The sequence below is a fragment of the Tiliqua scincoides genome, chromosome 2 (assembly GCF_035046505.1).
Source record: "Tiliqua scincoides isolate rTilSci1 chromosome 2, rTilSci1.hap2, whole genome shotgun sequence".
NCBI lineage: Eukaryota > Metazoa > Chordata > Lepidosauria > Squamata > Scincidae > Tiliqua > Tiliqua scincoides.
The window spans coordinates 200,823,405-200,844,657 of NC_089822.1; the positions used below are offsets into that span (position 1 = coordinate 200,823,405).

A 21,253-nucleotide genomic window follows, 5' to 3' on the forward strand; every position below is an offset into this window, starting at 1 on the left:
CCAGGGCCAGCCTTAGGAGCTGCGGGGCCCAACTGGAAACACTTTTGCTGGGCCCCCTCTAATTTTGGGGGGGCCCTCTACTAATTTTTTTAGCTCTTAACTTGAATGCAGCCAGACCAAGAAAAAAAGTCTGTTACTTCTGTGCAAGTGGAAAGGACTTCTGTATCTTTAGTGGTTGTGCAGAATAGGCTCCTGGGAGGTCAGCCGGAGGGAAGTCAGCCAGAGGGCGGAGGCTGTGCGCACCCAGCCCCAGCGCTCCCCAACTCTCGCCCATTGTTGTCCCAACTGCAGCAGCCCCCTCCAGAGCAAGACTGGGGAGAGGATGATGCCAGGAGCTGCAAGGGTGGGGAAAGAGTGAGGCATGCATGTTGCTGCCAGCATTGCACCAATTGCAGGCCAACTGGAAGCAGTGGTGGCTGGGAGCTGCTTCTGAAGTGACCCAATTTCGAGTCAAGTGGAAGCAGTGGTGAGCGGAAGGGCAATGTGGGGCCCCCACCATGCGCAGGGCCCAAATGGGCAAAATCTCCCCAATTGCCTAAAAGCCAGCCCTGCTGAGCATGCTTCTGTGCACTCTCTGGCACCTTTTCAGCAGTGGCCAGCAACAGGACATGCTTTCTACTGCCAGCCAAAGACTGTAGGATTGAGCTGTAAGATTGTTTAAGGCCAAGTCAGGTTTTCACTTATGAGAGCAACCATTTCAGAACGAGAATAATGCCTAATAATTTATTGCAGCTTGGCTTGATGAAGTTTAACAAAAAAGCCAATGCCAATTATGTTAATCGCATGTTATTAAAAATGCAAATTTGCAACAGCCCTCAGTCTCATGATGTATTTCTAATGTGGCCTTCATTATGGATCAAGTTTCCCTGCCTTAAGAAAGACCACACACTACGTTAGTGGTTTCTTCACTTGATTTCATATAGTGGCTAATAGCTCATTTAAAAATCACAACACTTGTGAAAAAAAACTGGATTGATATTCTTGTTGTATGTCTGGAACCTTCTCTACCAAAGGGATGCCACTCAGCATGGACAAAATGAAGGCATCTAAATGTTTAGTATAAGGTAGAGTCTGCCTTGGCACAATGCCTTTCTAAAAAAGCACTTTGCAGGAAGTAACATTTTTCACACCAGTAGAAGACCCAGTAGATTTTTGGCCAGGTTTCTGTAACAACAGGAAGTGAGAAAGTGGTTTAGTGGACTCAAAATCAGACAGGAGCCACAGGTTAAAAAAGCAGCCAGCCAAGAAGACCTACAGGTCAGAACTCACTAACAGGCATAGTGGGAATGGCAGGAGAAGATGTGTCAAAGACTTGGCTAAACAAATCAAAGGGCCTGTTGGGTGGGCTAAAATGTTATGCTCAGGAGCTTCAGTGCCCAGGACAGGATATAGATGCACACACATTGCCAGGTGCTGTGGGGCTAAAACCCTGAGGATGAGATACTGGTCCCTGTGCTACTGAGGCTCCTGCTCAAGCAATTCCAGCCAAAAGGTTCACACTTCAGACTATAATTCTCCTAATCTAGGAAGTCAGGTGACACTGCAGATTCAATCTGCTGCCACTAACAATTATAAAAATTCAAACTTCCCTCAGTCAGGGCAACTTGTCATCTCATGGCACTCAGTTCTCTGTGCCATTAGACAATATTCCTTCAGTCAGCCTGCCTCTAAGGAGCGTGTCCACCCTTAGGTCTGAGCACCGTACTAGGGCAAGGGATCAAACTGGAAGACACACTGGATCTTCTTCAACACTTCAATTTTGCCCATTTTTAGGGGAGGGTCCCAGTACTATTCAACAGGCTGGGAAGAGACAAGAGGCAGGTGAGAACAGATGTTTATCAGACCTGGAGCATCTTCAGTTGTGTCCTGTCCTGTGCCATAACAATACATGGCATGCAGCTGAATTTCCGATACTGGGAATGTTCGATCACACAATGGGCAGGACATGGAGCCATCAGCTGGCGGGCTGCATGCAGACTCACTCCTCTCAGCATCTTCACCATCTACATTAGCCTGAGGAAGAGGGTAAAAGATCAGCCAAATTGGTCTTCTCACAGTTTTTTAAAATTCTTCACATTCAACCAAGCTTCCTTGAACACCTGCAGTTTATGACACTCCCCAGTCTCTGTACTTCCAGCTTGTTTTTATTGCCATTGAACAGGTCAGATCTAGGAACTCTGTACTGATGAGAGCGCACTACAGCTCTAATATCTCATGCTAACTTCAAAAGCAGCCTGTCCTCTCAAATAGCTCCCCTGGAGAGCCATGTGTTCTATTTAAGGCAAGGATCACCTGTGTTGCCACTGTGCCTCTCTAGGGAAAGTGTAAAACATCCTTAATCGAGAAAACAAGAGTGTCAGCAAGCAAAAACAAATGAAACTGACAGAAAATTCATGTGCCCAATCCAGAGCTTAGTCAGCCCCTAGCTGGTAGCACTGCCTGCAGAGTGCGTTTTCTTACAGGGTGAAAAGTAGGCTGCTCTCATTCTCATGCCTAGCTTGAGGCAATGAGAAAGCTTCACCTACCTACAAATCATGGGCTATACATGCAAGTGGCAATATGCTGTGTCCAGTATATCAGTGGTTCTCACACATTAAGCACCGGGACCCACTTTTTAGAATGAGAATCTGTCAGGACCCACCAGAAGTCATGACCGGAAGTGACATCATCAAGCAGGGAAATTTTTAACAACACTTGGCTGCAATCCCATCCTTACTTAGTCAGGAGTAAGTCACATTTATTATCATTGTTAAAAGAATATACATAATAGCTTGTTAAAAGTGCAGGTCTGTAACATTTCCCCAAAGCAGTCACATACCATGGTAGCATCAAGTCTAATACATTAAAAATAAAATACTGAACTGAATGGGGACCCACCTGAAATTGGCTCGCAACCCACCTAAGTGGGTCCCGACCCACAGTTTGAGAAACACTGCAGTACATTTTTGGAATTTTTTTTTAATCAAAGCAAAGCCATTGTGCAAGATGTCCCAATTGCTAAGCCCAAAGGTTAAGCTATCAGACAGCTGTTGCAAGGGAATCCACATGGGAAACCATGGTCAACTAACCTTTACATCATGATGCCATTCAGTTTGGTATTTCCTGATACAACACTCTGGGAAACTTGTGGCTTCCCCTTGTGTATGTCCCCTTTCCTGACTCCCAGCTGGAATTAAATTCATACACAAAAATTATGTCTAATATGAAATTTCACTAGAAAGTTTCTTCAAATGTACTTGGCTTAATGTCAAGCTATAACTGAACCTAGGAGCTCATTACTTTCCCCTCTAAATGACGGTGTAGTTCTGTTGCTGAAAAAGTAGCAACTTGGGTAATACCTGCTTGAAATCTGGCCTTCCAGGTCTATGTGAGGGTGGGCTCATTTTGTGTTCTGATGGAGAATGCTGCAAATGGATAGGAAAGTGTCAAAAACAGATGGATATTATATCCACCATTGGCTTTCTAGTGACAAATAGGTGGCAAAGTTATAGCAATTAACTCCCAATTAACAATTGGGATTAACTCCCAATAAATCCTGGTTAGTTTATTTTCTCTTAGATATTAAAAGCCACCTCAGGGCTTTGTTTTGAGTGCAAGAAGCATATTGGTTCAACAAGACCAGCTCGGATACAGGGTGAAAGAAAACATACCAGAGTTCTTTCCTGGCTTTTTATGGGATAAAGCCAAGTACGACTACCTGCATGTCATTAAAACTCACCCCATTTTTGTCTCTGACAGGGTCTTGGAGTCACAGTGCAATTCTCCTGCTGAAATGCAGAGCCTCTTCCTTTAAACTATTCACGTTCATAAGAGGCAGAAAGGCAACTCTTGCCATCTTCTTAATACTGGAAGACTTCTGCCTAATGTCAGTCTACCTAAAAGGTTCCTAAACATTCAAAGCAAAGAAGATTTGCCAGAACCATTAAAGTGTCTGTTTAAATATTAAGCCAGCTATATGGAACCTGTGGGAAATAATCCAGGATAGGTGGTTTTTATTGGGGTGAGACAAGTCTGTCTTTTATGCGCTTGTACACACACACAGGAACTGTCACTTATGTCCTTACAGCTGAGCAGTTCCAAGGAAATCATCACTAGAGGTAGCTTGACTGACTGCTTAGGCATGCTTCATGTTTTGTTTTATGAGTGGTCTCCATTATGTAGGCCTGTTGCTTAGCAGCTTCATTACAGAATCTACATTGTCAAGTAAAAAGCCCAATTCTATGTGAGGAATTTCATTGACTGACTGAGGACAGCTTGTATATGTGGGGGTGTGTATGATTGGTGTTTTTTAAAGGACTAATCTCAAATGTGCAAAATTCCCTGCTGACAGGTGATCAGCACTGAACTGCAGGAACCCTCAGCATTCAAACCCTACACAAAATCCTTTCCTAAAGAGACCTGACTCCAAGGCAGAAGAGTTGGGATACAAATTCTGCAGTTATTCAGCTACTTTGCAGTGATTACAACACCACATCTTCCTGGGTATTTCACATCTTGCCATTGCTATATCTTGCTAAGTGCCATTATGCTGTGGTGTGTCATTAAGGCATGCCAGGCTTGGAATGAGACATGCCAAAGATGAAGAGTTCTGATCAAATCGGTGTTACCCTAATAAGATGACACGTACACAGATGTGAAGAGCTCTCTGCTCCTTCCCATCTCCACTTTACACAGACTTGCAGATCACATCTTTTGCAAATACCAGGTGTCCAAATAAACTGCTTACACTCCCACAGTAAATAACTCATTGTAAATGTAAATGTGGCATTGTGTAGCAACACTTGTCAGCCCCCTCCCCATGAATGGCTTTTGACAAGACCTGGGAGAGTAAATGAGAGAAGTCTTAACTGCATGACTGACTGCCCACCCAGCAAAGGAGAAAACTGTACCAGCCCATGCAGTTTGCAAAAAGAGATGCCCTGAGCAACAAAGACCTCCTCTGTTCAAACCAGGCTCATACCTATAGGCCAACAGAGGTAGTGCTTGTCTGGATAGTATTCACTGAACTGGAAAGCAGGCTAGCTATGAATTAACACAGCTGATTGACACACAGTACTTTGGTTCTCTGTCAATACAGGGTGGAGGTTCAAATCCTGCCACAGCATTTGGGTCTCTCTGTTCAACCAAATAAGCATTGGAAGGCCTAAGATGGACTCTGATTCTATTCAGAAGTCCCTCATTCTGACCACCTGCCTGGGCAGTTGTTTAAGATACCTGGCCCATCCAGGACTGTTCAAGAGATAATTGCACCATTCTGGCTACTCCAGACATCTCGTCCACTTTAACAAATTATGCAAACACAGAAGAGGCAGTGAGAGCACAGCAGCTTGGTGGCTGCACTATCCCATTCAGTCACAATGTCCAGCAAATTGATGGCATGTTGCCTGAAAAGTCTGAGCTATGTAAAGCACCAGAAAGGGGAAAGCGTTTATTAAGATGATTGTGACAACATGAAGATGCTCCTACACGTAACAGCCACCTTCATGCAGACACTCTGTACAAGCTGAAGATTCCAAGAATTAGTCTTTTACAATTGAATCCTCTAGTCAAGTACTCTCCAAATCACTTGTATTTATGTATCCTGCCAGAGCAGCACTTTGAAATCCCTTCATATATACCTGCTCCCCCCCCCAAACTGCAACTGAAATAGGTGTTTTTACCAGAAAAAGTAATTGAAGTCAGATGCCATTGCTGTGACAGCTGCATAGTGACTGAAGCATAGGTGTGGTAACACAGGAAGGCAATGCAACAGCACTCACTTAGTGAGGAGGCAAGTGAGAGAGGCCTTGCTTCGGAGTAATCCAAAACAGTCTAACATACAAGGCTGATGGGTTCTCTGGTATGTCTGAGCACATGGAACAAGACAATAGTTACTGCGTACTCCAAAATTAAACCAACAGCAACATGCAGACCATTACCCAAACTTATCACACTGCGCCTGCTCCCTTCATGTGTAAGTATGATACAGTCTTGGTTCCAGACAGTAGTAAAGAACCAACACAGTGAAGTTAGTCACATTGTGAAGTCACAATTGTGCCAACTGTTCATTCAGACATATGTGCCTCAGGGGCAAGCAACTGGTTCCCTTTTCTTAACAAGGCCCAGTGGCATGCATCACAGCCAATGTAGCACATTGATAGGTGTTGCACACAAGATGACAAACATGAGACAGTCAGTAGCAACCCCTTCAGCTAATGAAGGTGTCGGGCTTGCAGTCCATAGCCAGTCACAAGATTGTGAAACAGAAATGACTGGGAGGAGTTGTTGAGAAAGGAAGGAAGAATGACAGGAGACCCAGTACAAGCATATATGCTCGTGCACTAACACATCGAAGCAAGCTGTATGGTTTGCAGAGCAGCTCATTTTGGAAGACGGGAGGAAACAAGACTCTGCATTCCAGACACTTCACTGGCTGTTATCCCTTAGGGATTTGCTTACCTGCAGAGAGACATCTTTGCTGGATGAATGGATTTCTCTGCTCTCAGGCTCGATAGCTTGCGATGGACTTGGCTGGGTCTCTGCAACAAAAGCCTCCCATGTTAGTAGCAGCCCGGTCCCTCCCCATTCTCAAGTCCCCTCCAACCCCCCAGCACATTCCACACTAGCTGGTAAAACTTATCCCATTTGCTTTACAGTGTCTTCACAGTTTCTAAACATTTTTTAGACTTGTCACAAATGTTAGCAGACAATGTGCAACAACATAGCTAGAGTAAAAGTTTAAAGCGATAGTGTAGCAGTGTACAGATAAAACCACTACTGCTCTCCAGTTTAATGGGGAGCAGGAATCAATAGGGCAAGCAGACTGTACACTAGTTGAGGTGCTTGCTGGTGAACAGCACAATATAAGGGCAAAGCTCTCCAACTCAAGAGAAAGCAATATACCTATTGCTCAGCTATACAGCTTGCCCTCTCTTTGTTCCTTTAGAATACCACCCCTCAGTTATTACCAACAATGAAAACCTCATCTAGTCTCCTGCAGGGAACCTCACAATTAAACCTGTCCCTGTATCAGATGTGACACTGAAAAAAGCTTGCTTTAGAAAAATCATTTCAAAATCAGATTGGGTCTGGAAGTGAACAATTTAACCTTGAACAATTTTCTTGCTTACTGAATATAAGAAAATTCCTTTCCCCTTGCGTGGTTTTGAAAATATATGCGTGAAGCAGATGAATTTGTAAGCACTGCTGTATGACTGATTTGCTTTGAACTGAAAAAGCATACATCATTCAGGATGCTATCGACCAAAGCAGCAGGTGAGGACCACAGGTTTCTAAGCAGGCAACTCTCCTGTTAGAACTGTAGCTGGCACCCCCAGACTCTGGTGCCCAAGCAGCTATAGTCATTGCAGCTTCATTAAACACACTGTTGAAGAAGGTGGAGGGGGAACCTTATTTGCTCTTCCAGACCACTGTGAGGATGGAATATTTCAATCACTTTTCTGAAAAACAAGATCAAGAGTTCTTGTCCCAGTGTGCTTCCCTAAGAAATAAAAGCTGCCATAAAACACTTATGTAAGTGGTATTAGGACAAAACAAAGCATCTCAGCAGACTGCGCTCACTCTCACTGCAAGTCTTGGAGAAAAGCAAATAAAGGGAAAAGGGAGGCAGCAGTGCTGGAGCGCTTACAGCATCCTTTAAGGTTCCTCAAGAGAAGCATTCCAGAGAAGCAAAAAATCTATGGGAAACCTCATGAAAGCCTACCTACCAACTCTCCACGACAGCCATTTTCAACCACTGTGCCATGCACACTGGTGTGCCACGAGAGTTTAGGGAACATTTGGGGAACTCTATTAGTAGAGCCACTGGGGGATGTGACTTTCCCCCCCCCCAACATCATGGTGTGCCTTGTCAATTGTCAAAAAACTGATGGTGTACTTTGACAATTTTAGTCAATTTAGATGAAAAAGGTCAAAAATCACTGCTCCAGGGTATCATCAATTTGGGGGTGGGGTCCCCATATCTGCAGATTCACTTATCTGTGGATCAGGGCCACGGGGCCTCCCTGCATGTGCCCCTTCTGGAGATGAGGAGAACTCCATTCCCCTTGCCTCCATTCCCGTGCCTCCATTCCCTTTCCTTCTGGAGATGAGAGGAACTCCATTCCCCTTGCCTCTGTCTGCGGCCTCTGCCAGGCTCAGACTGAGCCCATGAAACTGGAAGTGACATTTTAATGCTTTATAAGGCATTAAAAACTCTGAGCCCAGCAGAGCGGAGCCCTGTGAAGCTCAGCAAAACGCCCCTCACCTCCAGAGGGGGTCGCAGGGAGGCACACATGGGGGGGGGGCCCATGGACCCAATCCGTGGATCAGTGAATCTGCAGATATGGAATTCTGAAGATATGGGCTCCAAATGCCTTATAAGGCATTGAAAACATCGCTTCCGGTTTCATGGGAAAAACTGGAAGTTGCGCTTTTTTAACTCTCGGGCTCAGTCTGAGCATAGCAGAGGCTGTGGAAAGATGTCTGCAGCCTCTGCTGGGCTCAGAGAACTCTCCAGAAGTGAAGGGAGTCTCCAGAGGGTGAGGTGTTCATCCATATCCATGGTTTCATGTAACCACGGAAGGTTCCAGAACTGAATCCCCATGGTTATGGGGGCATGCCTGTACTGCTGCCTAAGCAAAAGATTTTAGAGGACTGGCTGGCTGGCTAAGTCAAGACTCATCAAGTATTGGAACCAGGCAGGATCTTCTGTTTTACACAGCAAGTAACCATGCCTCCTTCAAAATGCCCATTTCCCAGTCTGAGAAATGTAGGACTTCACAATTTAAAATCACTTATACACCAAAATCATTTGAGCACATAATAAAATCTACCCCAAGAAGAGAAAGTAAAATGAGAGTCATACCAGGGCAAATGGTGATTTCTTCCTCAGCACAATTCTCTGTAGTAATGTCTGGACTTCTCTTACTGTCCAGGGGGGTCAAGGCAGAAATACTATCAAAACACAAATACAAAAAGTAATTTCACAACATGCAGGCCCATAAAACTCAGATGCAGTCTTGAGAGCTCAGATTAACCAAGAAGGGTAGCTGAAGAGAATGCAGAAAAGACACCAGTTTGAAAGTCATCCCAAGCAGTGCGACAGAGGAGAAAGCCCTTCTGTTCTAGAGAGACATTGTAAAAAGAAAGAAAGGGTCACTGTGCCATGTGAGAGAAGTGAGAATATCTACTTATAACTACAAAAGTTTCCTTGGTGCTCTCAGTTTTTGGTCACAGGAGTACTGCAGATAACAGAGCAACCTAATCCTCAGAGAGGGACTCCTTGGAGCAGGAAGGGGTGGAGATCTGCCTGACACCAAACTCTGCCTTCTCCCTCCCATTACTGTTAATTTTTTCATTTCCATCACTGCTCACAGCTCTCTAAAACAGCAGGAATCCGACACAACTCAAAGCTTCCCTACAGCAAAGTCCTGCCAACATGAACTGAGCATCCCTTTCATGCAGCATTTCCCTGTGCCTGACTCCTCTCATTTTGACCTTCTCATGCCACCATTTTCTTCACAAAGCACACTTTCTCCACATCACCGGAAGATACAAGCTGATTGGCCCTGTTACCCTCAGAGATCTGTGCGACTTTCCAATTGGTTTCATCAAGTATGCAAGTACACACTTGAAAAACACGAATCCCCATACCGACAAAAGAGAAGATTTATTAAACTCAGTCATGAGCCTCTGAGAGTAAGGAACAGCCACCATAGATTTATGATAAATAAGAAAATCCTGATGGGAAACCACAAGTGACTTCTCTCACTCTCTCGCTAAATAAACCATCTCAAAGCATTTGTTACAAGCCCAAGCTGAGCACAGCTTACTCTGCATAAACCATCAAGACTCACTTCAAAAGGCCTCACACAAAACAATTTGCTATGACATTTATAAAATGGGCTAATCAATTTGAAGTCAAACCACATCGCTTGCTACACCAACTATCTCCTAGTAACAAAGCATATAATCATTTATTAAAATCTTAATCTAGTGTACTTTGCACAACACAGGAAACAACAAAGCTGAATGGCCCACAGAAAGCGGGGGAGGGAGATGTCTTCAGCTAAAGACACTTCCAAAATTACTCTAGCAGCAGAAGAATCAAACAGCAGCTGGAGCCCACTGCCCAGGGTGCCTGTGTTTTGCCCAGCACAGGGTTCTAAAGTCAAACTGCCAGATACCAGATGGCCACATGTAATGTGCACAAAACTGAGAATACTGCAGCCACTGTCATCTTAATGCAGATGTGCCATCTGATGAAATTAGATGTCACAGTATGTAATGGTCAATCTTGATCCTAGCAGCCTGATGAGGGCAGCCGCCAGCTGTATTGCAAAGATCCCAGGGCCACAGTTTGGCAAGTGAACTGTACTTCATCAACCCTGCTTGTGGCTTGAAAAATGTACAAAGCACCTAATATACCCGGAAGAGGACATAGAAGAAGCCTTAAGAATAGAAGCCTTCTACCAATGCCACTAGCTGTTTATATTAATGCTATCTGTGGATGGAACTAGGGGAACTTTTCCAATCACACTATGGCTAATGAGTACTTGAAATATTAAGCCTCAGTGAGCAAATCTTAGTAGAAAACAAGAGCATTGTCTTCTTCTCTCTTTCTACCATTCAATCCCAGAACCGCCTGATAGCTGTGATGGCAAGGAAAGGGATCCACAACTGAATCTCTCATCCCAAGTACATAAGAACATAAGAACAGCCCCACTGGATCAGGCCATAGGCCCATCTAGTCCAGCTTCCTGTATCTCACAGCGGCCCACCAAATGCCCCAGGGAGCACACCAGATAACAAGAGACCTCATCCTGGTGCCCTCCCTTGCATCTGGCATTCTGACATAACCCATTTCTAAAATCAGGAGGTTGCGCATACACATCATGGCTTGTACCCCGTAATGGATTTTTCCTCCAGAAACTTGTCCAATCCCCTTTTAAAGGTGTCTAGGGTAGACGCCAGCACCACATCCTGCGGCAAGGAGTTCCACAGACCGACCACACGCTGAGTAAAGAAATATTTTCTTTTGTCTGTCTTAACCCGCCCAACACTCAATTTTAGTGGATGTCCCCTGGTTCTGGTATTATGTGAGAGTGTAAAGAGCATCTCCCTATTCACTCTGTCCATCCCCTGCATAATTTTGTATGTCTCAATCATGTCCCCCCTCAGGCGTCTCTTTTCTAGGCTGAAGAGGCCCAAACGCCGTAGCCTTTCCTCATAAGGAAGGTGCCCCAGCCCCGTAATCATCTTAGTCGCTCTCTTTTGCACCTTTTCTATTTCCACTATGTCTTTTTTGAGATGCGGCGACCAGAACTGGACACAATACTCCAGGTGTGGCCTTACCATCCATTTGTACAACGGCATTATAATACTAGCCATTTTGTTCTCAGTACCCTTCCTAATGATCCCAAGCATAGAATTGGCCTTCTTCACTGCCGCCGCACATTGGGTCGACACTTTCATCGACCTGTCCACCACCACCCCAAGATCTCTCTCCTGATCTGTCACAGACAGCTCAGAACCCATCAGCCTATATCTAAAGTTTTGGTTTTTTGCCCCAATGTGCATGACTTTACACTTACTGACATTGAAGCGCATCTGCCATTTTGCTGCCCATTCTGCCAGTCTGGAGAGATCCTTCTGGAGCTCCTCACAATCACTTCTGGTCTTCACCACTCGGAAAAGTTTGGTGTCGTCTGCAAACTTAGCCACTTCACTGCTCAACCCTGTCTCCAGGTCATTTATGAAGAGGTTGAAAAGCACCCAGGACAGATCCTTGGGGCACACCGCTTTTCACCTCTCTCCATTATGAAAATTGCCCACTGACACCCACTCTCTGCTTCCTGGCCTCCAACCAGTTCTCAATCCATGAGAGGACCTGTCCTCTAATTCCCTGACTATGGAGTTTTTTCAGTAGCCTTTGGTGAGGGACCGTGTCAAACGCTTTCTGAAAGTCCAGATATATAATGTCCATGGGTTCTCCCAAATCCACATGCCTATTGACCTTTTCAAAGAATTCTATAAGGTTTGTGAGGCAAGACTTACCCTTACAGAAGCCATGCTGACTCTCCCTCAGCAAGGCCTGTTCATCTATGTGTTTTGAGATCCTATCTTTGATGAGGCATTCCACCATCTTACCCGGTATGGATGTTAGGCTGACCGGCCTATAGTTTCCCGGGTCCCCCCTCTTTCCCTTTTTAAAAATAGGCGTAACGTTTGCTATCCTCCAATCTTCTGGCACCGTGGCCGTTTTGAGGGACGGCCAGTCCCTTAAAGTACAGTCATTATAAGGGTGAAACTGACATAAATGTTATTAAGCTATGCACACACCAGTGCTTGCCCCACTGCAGGGTGGGAAGAGCTATTGCATTAGCCAGTTGGCACCCTCGTTGAGTATTCAGCCGAAATGCTGTTAGATCAATGAGAAGAGAGGATATCAGGCAGCAAAAAAGAGTGGATTTGTGCCAAGTGCATTTTAATTATGAAACCTGGGAAAACTCACCCAAGAATCAAGTAATGTCTCACAGCTGGACTTGTGGCTGCACAGCAAACACTGAAACCTTTCTGGCAAATTACTCCATGAATCTTCCCCTATCTGCCACCATCTCCTACAGCATTTCTTGATCTCTACTGCAAGTCTGCATGCTTCACTCCTACTTTGGTAAGCTTTAAGGCAGCCGACCTCCCAGGGGTTATTCCAGAAATGGTTACCATGCAGTGCTCTGCCAAACAAGGCAGTAGGAACTCAGAAATGTAAGAAATAGGCAGTTACATCCTGATTTCTTTACTTAATCATCTGAAGCAAATAGGGTTTGGACCCTTCCCAACCACACATCCCACTTATTCATGCTTGAATTGGATTTCCCAGAGCATTGCCTGCCCATTTAAAGAAGGCAAACATGCCAATATTAGGAAATGTTTCCTTGGTTTCCTCTTGTTTTTCCCTCTTCAAAGAATTTATACACATACAGTCACACATGTACATGTTTATGTACGTATTTAAACATTGCTACACCATGCTGTGCACATACCTACGGGGAGTATATTAGTTTATTTCTATAATTCATAGGTGCCCAAACCCCAGCCCAGGGGCCATTTGTGGCACTTGAGGACCCTCAATCCAGCCCACAGGAAGCTCCCAGTCTCCAACGGACCTCTGGCCCACCGGACACTTGCTGGAGCACATGCTGGCCCGCGGCAACTGCTCTCAGTGTGAGGGCCAACTGTTCAACCTCTCGAAATAGCTGTGGGCCAAGGGCTCCCTCCATTGCTTGCTGTTTCATGTCTGTCAAGCAGCTGTGGCAGCAAAGGAAAGGCAAACCTTGCTTTGCGCTGCACAAAGCCTTATATAGGCCTTGAGCTATTGCAAGACCATCACTGATTCATAGAAGTTCCATCTCTAATAAATTCATTTGTGTAAATTTATGTAAATTTATGTAAATTTTAAATGTAAACTAATTCTTTCCCCACCCCTGACACAATGTCAGAAAGATGATGTGGCCTTCCTCCCCAAAAAGTTTGGACACCCCTGCTGTAATTCGCCTTTCCACAAGCCCCAGTCTATTGCTTTGTAGTTAGATGTCCCAGTTCTTTAGGCCAAATACTGTGTTTTCTTGTCTCTACCTATGAGGGCCACTTCTTGCTTTACATCTTAAAGGAAAGGACACAGTGTTGATGGTCACACTCTTCTTCTGGAAAATGTATACCAAGGTATTACAAGAATGCTGTATGTGTTACCATCAATCTTGGAAAAAAGGTCCTATGCAGGATTAGAAATCTGGACACTATGCAAGTAAGAATGGGGTTCCTCTCTCCAACCTATCCTGCAGTATGCAACAGCTGCCAGTACAGGCAGGCTCCCATATCCACAGGAGTTCCATTCCCCCACGCATGGATACAGAAATCATGGATACAGGGCGACTCCTGTATGGATAGCGGCCCCCTATGCCCATTACATTACCTTTGTTTTATTGTAGAAGCACTAGCAGCACAGGTGCTTCTTGTTTAACAGTCTTGCTTAACTGAAGAGCCAAATGTGCAGGCAAGTAGTCTGCATGCTACAGAGAGACTAACAAGAAGCAGGAACTCCTGCTTCCTGTTAGTCACCCTCTAGCATGTAGGCTGATTGCCTGCATGTTCAACTACCTCAGCCATTTTCAACCACTGTGCCATGGCACAATAGTGTGCTGAGAGTGGTCCACAGGTGTGCCACAAGAATTTGGGGGAAGATCATTTATTAGTAGGGCCAATGGGGATGAGAGCCCCCCACTGGCAGCATGGAGTGCCTTGTCAATTGTCAAAAACCTGATGGTGTGCCATGACAATTTTGATGCCTTGTCAGTGTGCCACGAGATGAAAAAGATTGAAAATCACTGGGCTAACTGAATAACTAACTGGATAACTGAATTTGTGGATACTGGATATGGAGGCCCGTCTGTATAGAGACAAAACATGCATGTTACAGCTTCCAAAGACCTCAATAAATTTATGAATGTGGCAGATTGTGGCAGCAGCCTTATATCTTCCAGAACCAGCTACTCTGAAATTGTCTTACCTTTGTGTAATTTGCATGGGCTCTCCTTCTTCAAGTGCATCTTCAGCAAATAGTACTTGAGAGGCCTAAGGAGGAAGAAAACATAAAAATCAAACCAGCCAACACATCCACCAAACAATGCCTTGATTCTTCTAAGTTAGAACCTGCAACATACAAAAAAAAGAGGACAATATCAACATAAAGTGTTTCATAAAGTTATTTAACATAAAGTAGACTGGATACACATCTGTATGAAAAAATCAGTGAACTATATAACTATTTTCTAAGGACCTGAAGGTCACTAAGTCACAGAATTATTAAAGCTGGAAGAAGTCGGTGGCCATCAAGATCAACTTGCCACAGTAAAGCAGGGTCAAGACTCCATATCAAGGCACACAATTCAGAAGATCACAATGTGCCACAACCAAAGAACTGAAGCAAACAAGGCACATTGGGCTGTGGAATCAGGGAGTGAAAGCAGTGGTGAGTAGAAAGCTTGGTCACTGACACCATTATGCTCAAAGGGTCAAATTAAAAAAACAAATTCTTATGAAAACCAAAGCTGAGAAAGAAGCTGTCAGAAACGCATTGACAAACAAAGACAGTGACTGCTAGTTGACCCTCTCTGGAACATAAACAGAAAAAACAAATTGTGTTGCAAGATGTTCCAAAAAAACCCCTAGAGCTTACAACTGAACATGTTAACTATAAACCAGACAATTAATTAGAATTTTGTAATGGAAAATGGATTATCATTAGATGTTGACAGAAGTCACTGAGCAATCAACATAGTAAAGCGCAAACTCTGGAAATAGTTTGGAAATACTTTTTACTATAAAAACTGGGGCTGAAATGGCTCTTTGATTTAAGAATCCTCCCCATCTTCTTGTAGAAAGTCCAGGTGCTGTGCTTTCCTTAGATAAACAAGCAACTGAACCACACCCATTCCTGCTTACTCACATGCCTGTTTCTTAGTATGAAAAAGGGAGAGAAAAGGCATCTGGAGGGGGAAAGAAAAGTTCGCTTAGCACAACAACAGCCAATCTTTTCAGACCCAGCACCCAGATTTCATCCTGCAACAGGAAACTCACTTAATTTTTTGACTGCACCTGTTGGTTTTTAACTCCTCTCTCTCCATTTGCTTTTCTCTTCTCCCTGCACTCCATTTTTTTCTGCCTCTCTTCTACTGTTAAAGCAACTTAAAACACAAACAGTTGTGATGCCACCATTGCAACCTGCCTTGGATCAAGTACAGGGGCTAGCTGCCTTAAGTCCCTTTGGGGAGAAAGGCGGGGTAAAAATAAAGTTATTATTATTATTATTATTATTATTATTATTATTATTATTATTATTTGCTATGGCTCTGGCATCCTTCACATCCCCCCTCCCAATGTTCACCAAGGTTCTTGCAGAGCCAAGGGCAATGCAGAGCTCAAATAAGCTTCTATAGAGGAAAGCCAAAAGCCCTAGCAATCACTAGTCAGTTCAACACCTAAACTTTTGAAGGATTCACCACAGCTAAACATTCAAAGAGATCAGAATACAGTTTAAGAGCAGCCACATTATAAGACTAGTGTGCAAAAAATTAACACATACCACACATGACATGGTAGGGGTGTAAAGAGTAAGTTAGACATATCATGTGGTCTCAAGAAAGTGATCAGTCATACATTGGAGAAGGGGGAAAACCCCCAATCTGAACTGTGAGAATCTCCATCTAGTCCCAGGAAAAGCCATCTATTTGCAAAAAAGAGCTGTTTTTGAAGCACCCTGCCTGCACTGAAGAATTATTCAAGTGTTGTTGCCTCAGGGTGCAATCCTAACCTTTTTAGATTGTGAGCCATTTTGGGACAGGGAGCCATTCAGTTATTTGATTTTTCTCTGTAAACCGCTTTGTGAACTTTTAGTTGAAAAGCGGTTTATAAATACTGTTATTGTTGTTGTTGTTATTATTATTATTAACAACCCCTTATGTCAGTGCTTTCCAGCAGTGACATAAGGGTAATGCAGCTCTGAGGTAAGGGAACAAACATTACCTTACTTTGAGGAGGCCTCTGTGACACCTGACTGCAGGATGCAGCACATGTCCCACTGGCACCACTATGCCAGTGCTGGCAAGCACTGACATAAGGGGTTAGGATTGCGCCCTCAGTCTAACTGTGCAATGCACCATCCTCCATTTGCAACACTGATGCCTCAAAGTAAAGAAGAAATGCCCCAACAAGGAACTACTGACAACCAATGACAACTGACAGTATAACACCCAACCTAAATTGAACCCCCTCAAACCTAAAATGGATAATTATGCATTTTGCTCAGAATTTACAAACGCTTAAAACTGTTTTCAAATCTGTCCAGAAGAGCTCAGACACAAGCATGCTGCTTTGGTCATAAGGAACACAATATTATTGCCCCACAGCATGAATCTGACGCACAGCTGAAGGCCAGAATAAGGCACAATGGCAAGATGGGAGCTGCTGCCAAAAACAGCACCTCGATGTTCTGTTCTCTCCACAACATCTAGGGACTTGCAATGAGTGACATGACATCATGGTGCTGCAAGTTTCCTGTAAATGAAGTGGAGCAAGGACAGAGAAACATAATATGCGGAGCACCCTTAGGCATTAGAGGAGACAGTGACGTGAAGGCGCACTGTTTTCAGAAGAAAATTCACATCTGCCATTATGTCAGTTTCAGTTTAATTCTGAACAATGAAAAGATGCTTTGAAAATATTCGTCTAACCAGACAATAGAGGCAGTGGTTCCTTCCTGGAAAAGAGTGGGAAGTTGCATTTCGAGAGGTAGCTTAACCCCTTAACCATTTCAGGTGCATTTCACTGTAACAAGAACTGAACATGGAACCACGAGGGAAGACCTGAAGGAGAGCACAGCTACTTCTTGATTAATGACTTTGTAATTCAGTAGGTGCAGGAGAATAGTCAACCAGACTTGCCAGCAGTTTCAACTGCCAGAAGAAACATAATACTGATTTAAGATCCCAAGCTAGAACTGGTTCAGCTGTATTACAGCAGCAACAAGTGGCTCAGGAGGTGTATGGGGGGAGTAGACAGTGGCAGCCTGGTCTGAACAGCTTAGGAGACACATTGGCACCTTAAATACATTACAGCTTCTGCTACTGTCAACACAAAGGGTGCTGAAACAGTGACAAAGAACGCTGGTGGGTAATTATGGCAAAGAAAAATGTAGTGCTCAAATGAGGCTTAAAACATGGAAAAGTGGCCTTTGAATTACCTGCCATCAGCTCCATGTTCCATAACATGGCGGAAGAAAGGAAAAGGGTGTTAAGAATCACCTACCGCAAAGAATATTGTCAAACACGGCTGAAGCCCTGCCTTTGCTTCTCTGCTATACCTTAGAGTGCTTTAGTGTATATTTATGAGCTGGAACTCAAGCTTTTTACATTTTAATTGTGTTTTCGGGTTGCCCCAACAACCCCATTCATTTCTCATAGTCCTAGAGTCATTTTAAATGTCAAGTCTATTACTCTCTGTTTTTGCTGGAAGACTGCTTAAGACTTGTGTACTAGAAGCTCACATCCTTCAAGACAGAAGGGATGCCAAACCTTGGGTTAAGATGCGCCTTCTTGCAGAAATTCATTGGGAGATTAGTAGTATGAAAAAGGTGATGTAACAAGGGTCTTCTCAGTGCTAATGGACTCCTTTGAGTTTCCTAGATTTTCACCTGCATTTTGGCTGCCACAAAATCTTCCCAGTTAAACAAGGCCTGAATTTTCTAACTACAGAGGCAAAAAGAAATTAAAAAAATAGCTTTGACATAAAACCAATTCCAGTCATCTCCATCTGACATAAAGGAGCAAAAATAGGGCATAAGTCCAACACTGTCTCCTTTGCAGGTCACCTTTAAGGTGTGTTTAAATATAGCTTCTTTGGATCCAAGATTTAGACCTGAAGCACAGGCTGCACTGCACTTTTGCTTCTAAAAGAAAATGCAGACATGACAGTTTTTCCTCACAGTGTTCAATATTACAAGACAGAATATAAATATCACAAAACAAGTTAAGTATCTTTCCATCACCAGGGTAAACAATCAAATACACTTGAAAATAGTAACAACAAGGTTGAGCTTCAGTCAGAGAGAAGATAAAGTTATACAATGATCTAGCAGCGAAGTCATTATGAAAAATGAGGGTTGGAAAAGGCTGACACAAACCTAAAATACAGCAGCAATAAATACTTCATCTGACTAGCAATCTGTTTAAACAGCAGCAATGACCGAAAGCTGCCTCCAGTTTCTGTAATGAGATAAAGACTGACACCTAGTGGCCGATGGGCAGGAGACAAAAACGGCACATTCAAAAAACAATGGAAGCAAGAAATACAAGCACAGTGGGGGCCAGCCAAGTATGCCACAGCTAACAAGACAAAGTTTTCCATGTCACAACCCATCCCCTGTCCAGAATCGTAACAAATATTAAAAGTTACACTTGAAAATTGGTCATTTTGCCTAGATACTCTACAAACAGAAGCTATACTTACAACTAATGCCCCAATCCTACCCCCATCAGCCTAGGCCAGTGGTTTCCAAACTCTCAGGGAGAGTTTAGGAACCTGTAAGTGCTTGTGGGGGAGGGGAGGAGTGGAGATATGATCGACAAGATCACTAGGGACAAAAAGTTTTGGTTTTTTTCCTACTTACCTGGGGTTCACTATGACTCTCCAGAGGGTCCGGGAATCCCACGACTCCCTCTGCAGCACCCTGTACCTTCAAACTGCTGTAAATGGCAAAAAAAGCCACTTGATTGCACGACAAAAACCAGAAGTGACTTTTTTTGGCAGAGGTGGCTGCAGGCTTCCAGGACCCTCCAGAGAGCCATAGCAACTCCCAGGTAAATAGAAAAAAACCCTTTTGTCCTTGATGGTGCTGTAATCGTGGCAATCACTTCACTTCCCAGAAGAAATGGTAAACAAAACTGATAAGCTTGGAAAAAAAACTTTATCAACACGACAAAAAAGCGAGACTGTCTTCCTTCTGTCCCACACACAGTAGAGTTTTATAAAAAAAACAAACTCCAAAGTAATCAACTCCAAAAGGGTTTTATAAAAACTCTTAATGTTTCTCTTCTCAACAGTCTCGATCCCAGCTTGAAAATCCACCCAGCTGGGCATTTATACTGTATCCCATAATTTCTTTCCTTTTAACTCTTTATAGTTCTTAATTCTTAGTCCTTTAGTTATTTTTTTGTCTTGTTGCTGTTGGTCCTTCTTTATCTTTCAAGTCCAAATATTTCTTTCTCTTTCCCAACTCTGTTCTCCGCTACGTGCCCCAGAAAAATAAATCTGTAGGAAGGGGGGTCAGGCTTACATTTACATCCGTGGCTGAGCTCAAAAGTCTCCAACTCCTTCGCTCTGAAACTGTTTTACACCCAGAGCCTTCGCCCCAGGAAGATAAAACAGGAACGTTCTGGAGTTAATTGTGGTTAATCTCACGCCATAGCCCCTTTCAATCCAGGGGTGTTTAGATTAAATCCGACAGATGTATCTGCTGATAAGTAGAGCTTCCAGCAGCTGTCAGCCCGCCATGTCTCCCTAACCGGAAGTCGCAATCACTTCAATGCAGTAACTGTCGCCCACACCTTAAGGGGGCAGTGACAGATTTTCCCTAGTTGGGCCATCTCAACATTGCAGTTTGGGAACTTCTGGCCTAGACAATTCAGCTCCACCAATGGAGCAACCCTGCACCCTATCGGTGGGGTGGACGGGTGACCAGATAGGAGAGATAAATAAAAATACATTTACTCACCACCCTGTATGCCACCTGGCTACTAATGGGTTTTCTCAGACCTACAGCAGCTATTTAGCTAGTGTAAACCCAAACAGCCTCAGAAACTGTGTCAGGTCAGGGAATCCCAGTATACAAAACGGCTGATGAGATCCACCTCTCCTATCTTCAGACTGCCCCTGCCCATCCTGATCCCTGCCCCAAACTGTCCCCATTGACACCTTACCTGCTCTGGCTTGGGTGAGCTGTTGGTGTGTGCATGCAGGGCCTCCGGTCATTTGCACCTTTGACCCCACAAAGCATGATAGTGGCATGCCTTTTGCAACACCAGATTGGGACTTACGGTGGTAGATCATGAGATTTACCACATAAGAAGAAGATCCTTGCTGGATCAGGCGAAAGACCCATCTAGTCCTGCTTCCTGAATCTCAGTGGCCCACAAAATGCTTCAGGGAGCACACAAGACAACAGACACAACCTGTATCCTGGTGCCCTCCCCTGCATCTGGCAATCAGAGGCAGCCTACCTCTATAACCAGGAGCTTGTACATACCTACCAGGAACTTTAACCCGTGATGAACTTTTCCTTCATTAATTTGTCCAATCCCCTCTTAAAGTTATCTAGGCAAGATGCCATCACTACTTCCTGTGGCAAGGAGTTCCACAGACCAATTACACTCTGGGTAAAGAACTATTTTCTTTTGTCTGTCCTAACTCTCCCATCACTCAACTTTAGTGGATGTTCCCTGGTTCTGGTGTTATGTTACTTTTCTATCCGGAATAGCAAACAGACCCCCAGGACGCTTGGGCAGAGAAGAAAGGAAACAAATGTCATTATTTCAGTAATGCTAAAAGCTCACATCTTACTGGTAAGAAGATGGTTTTTTACACCAACATTATTTGTAAATATACAGTCAATTCTAGTTATCCGCTGGGGTTGGGTTCCTGGAAAATCCAGTGGATATCAAAT

General features: G+C 44.0%; 1 protein-coding gene across 3 annotated transcripts in view; it reads right to left on the reverse strand.

The window, feature by feature from the left end:
• Window positions 1-21,253, reverse strand: part of UIMC1 (ubiquitin interaction motif containing 1) — an 81,636-nt gene that overhangs the window by 20,091 nt on the left and 40,292 nt on the right. For all 3 annotated transcript variants that reach the window (XM_066617334.1, XM_066617335.1, XM_066617337.1), the window contains exons 6-9: window positions 14,546-14,610; window positions 8,846-8,934; window positions 6,439-6,518; window positions 1,845-2,013 (exon numbers count right to left, since the gene is read on the reverse strand). In XM_066617334.1, the coding sequence (XP_066473431.1) occupies window positions 1,845-2,013; window positions 6,439-6,518; window positions 8,846-8,934; window positions 14,546-14,610 (403 nt within the window). The remainder of the gene's footprint in view (window positions 1-1,844; window positions 2,014-6,438; window positions 6,519-8,845; window positions 8,935-14,545; window positions 14,611-21,253) is intronic.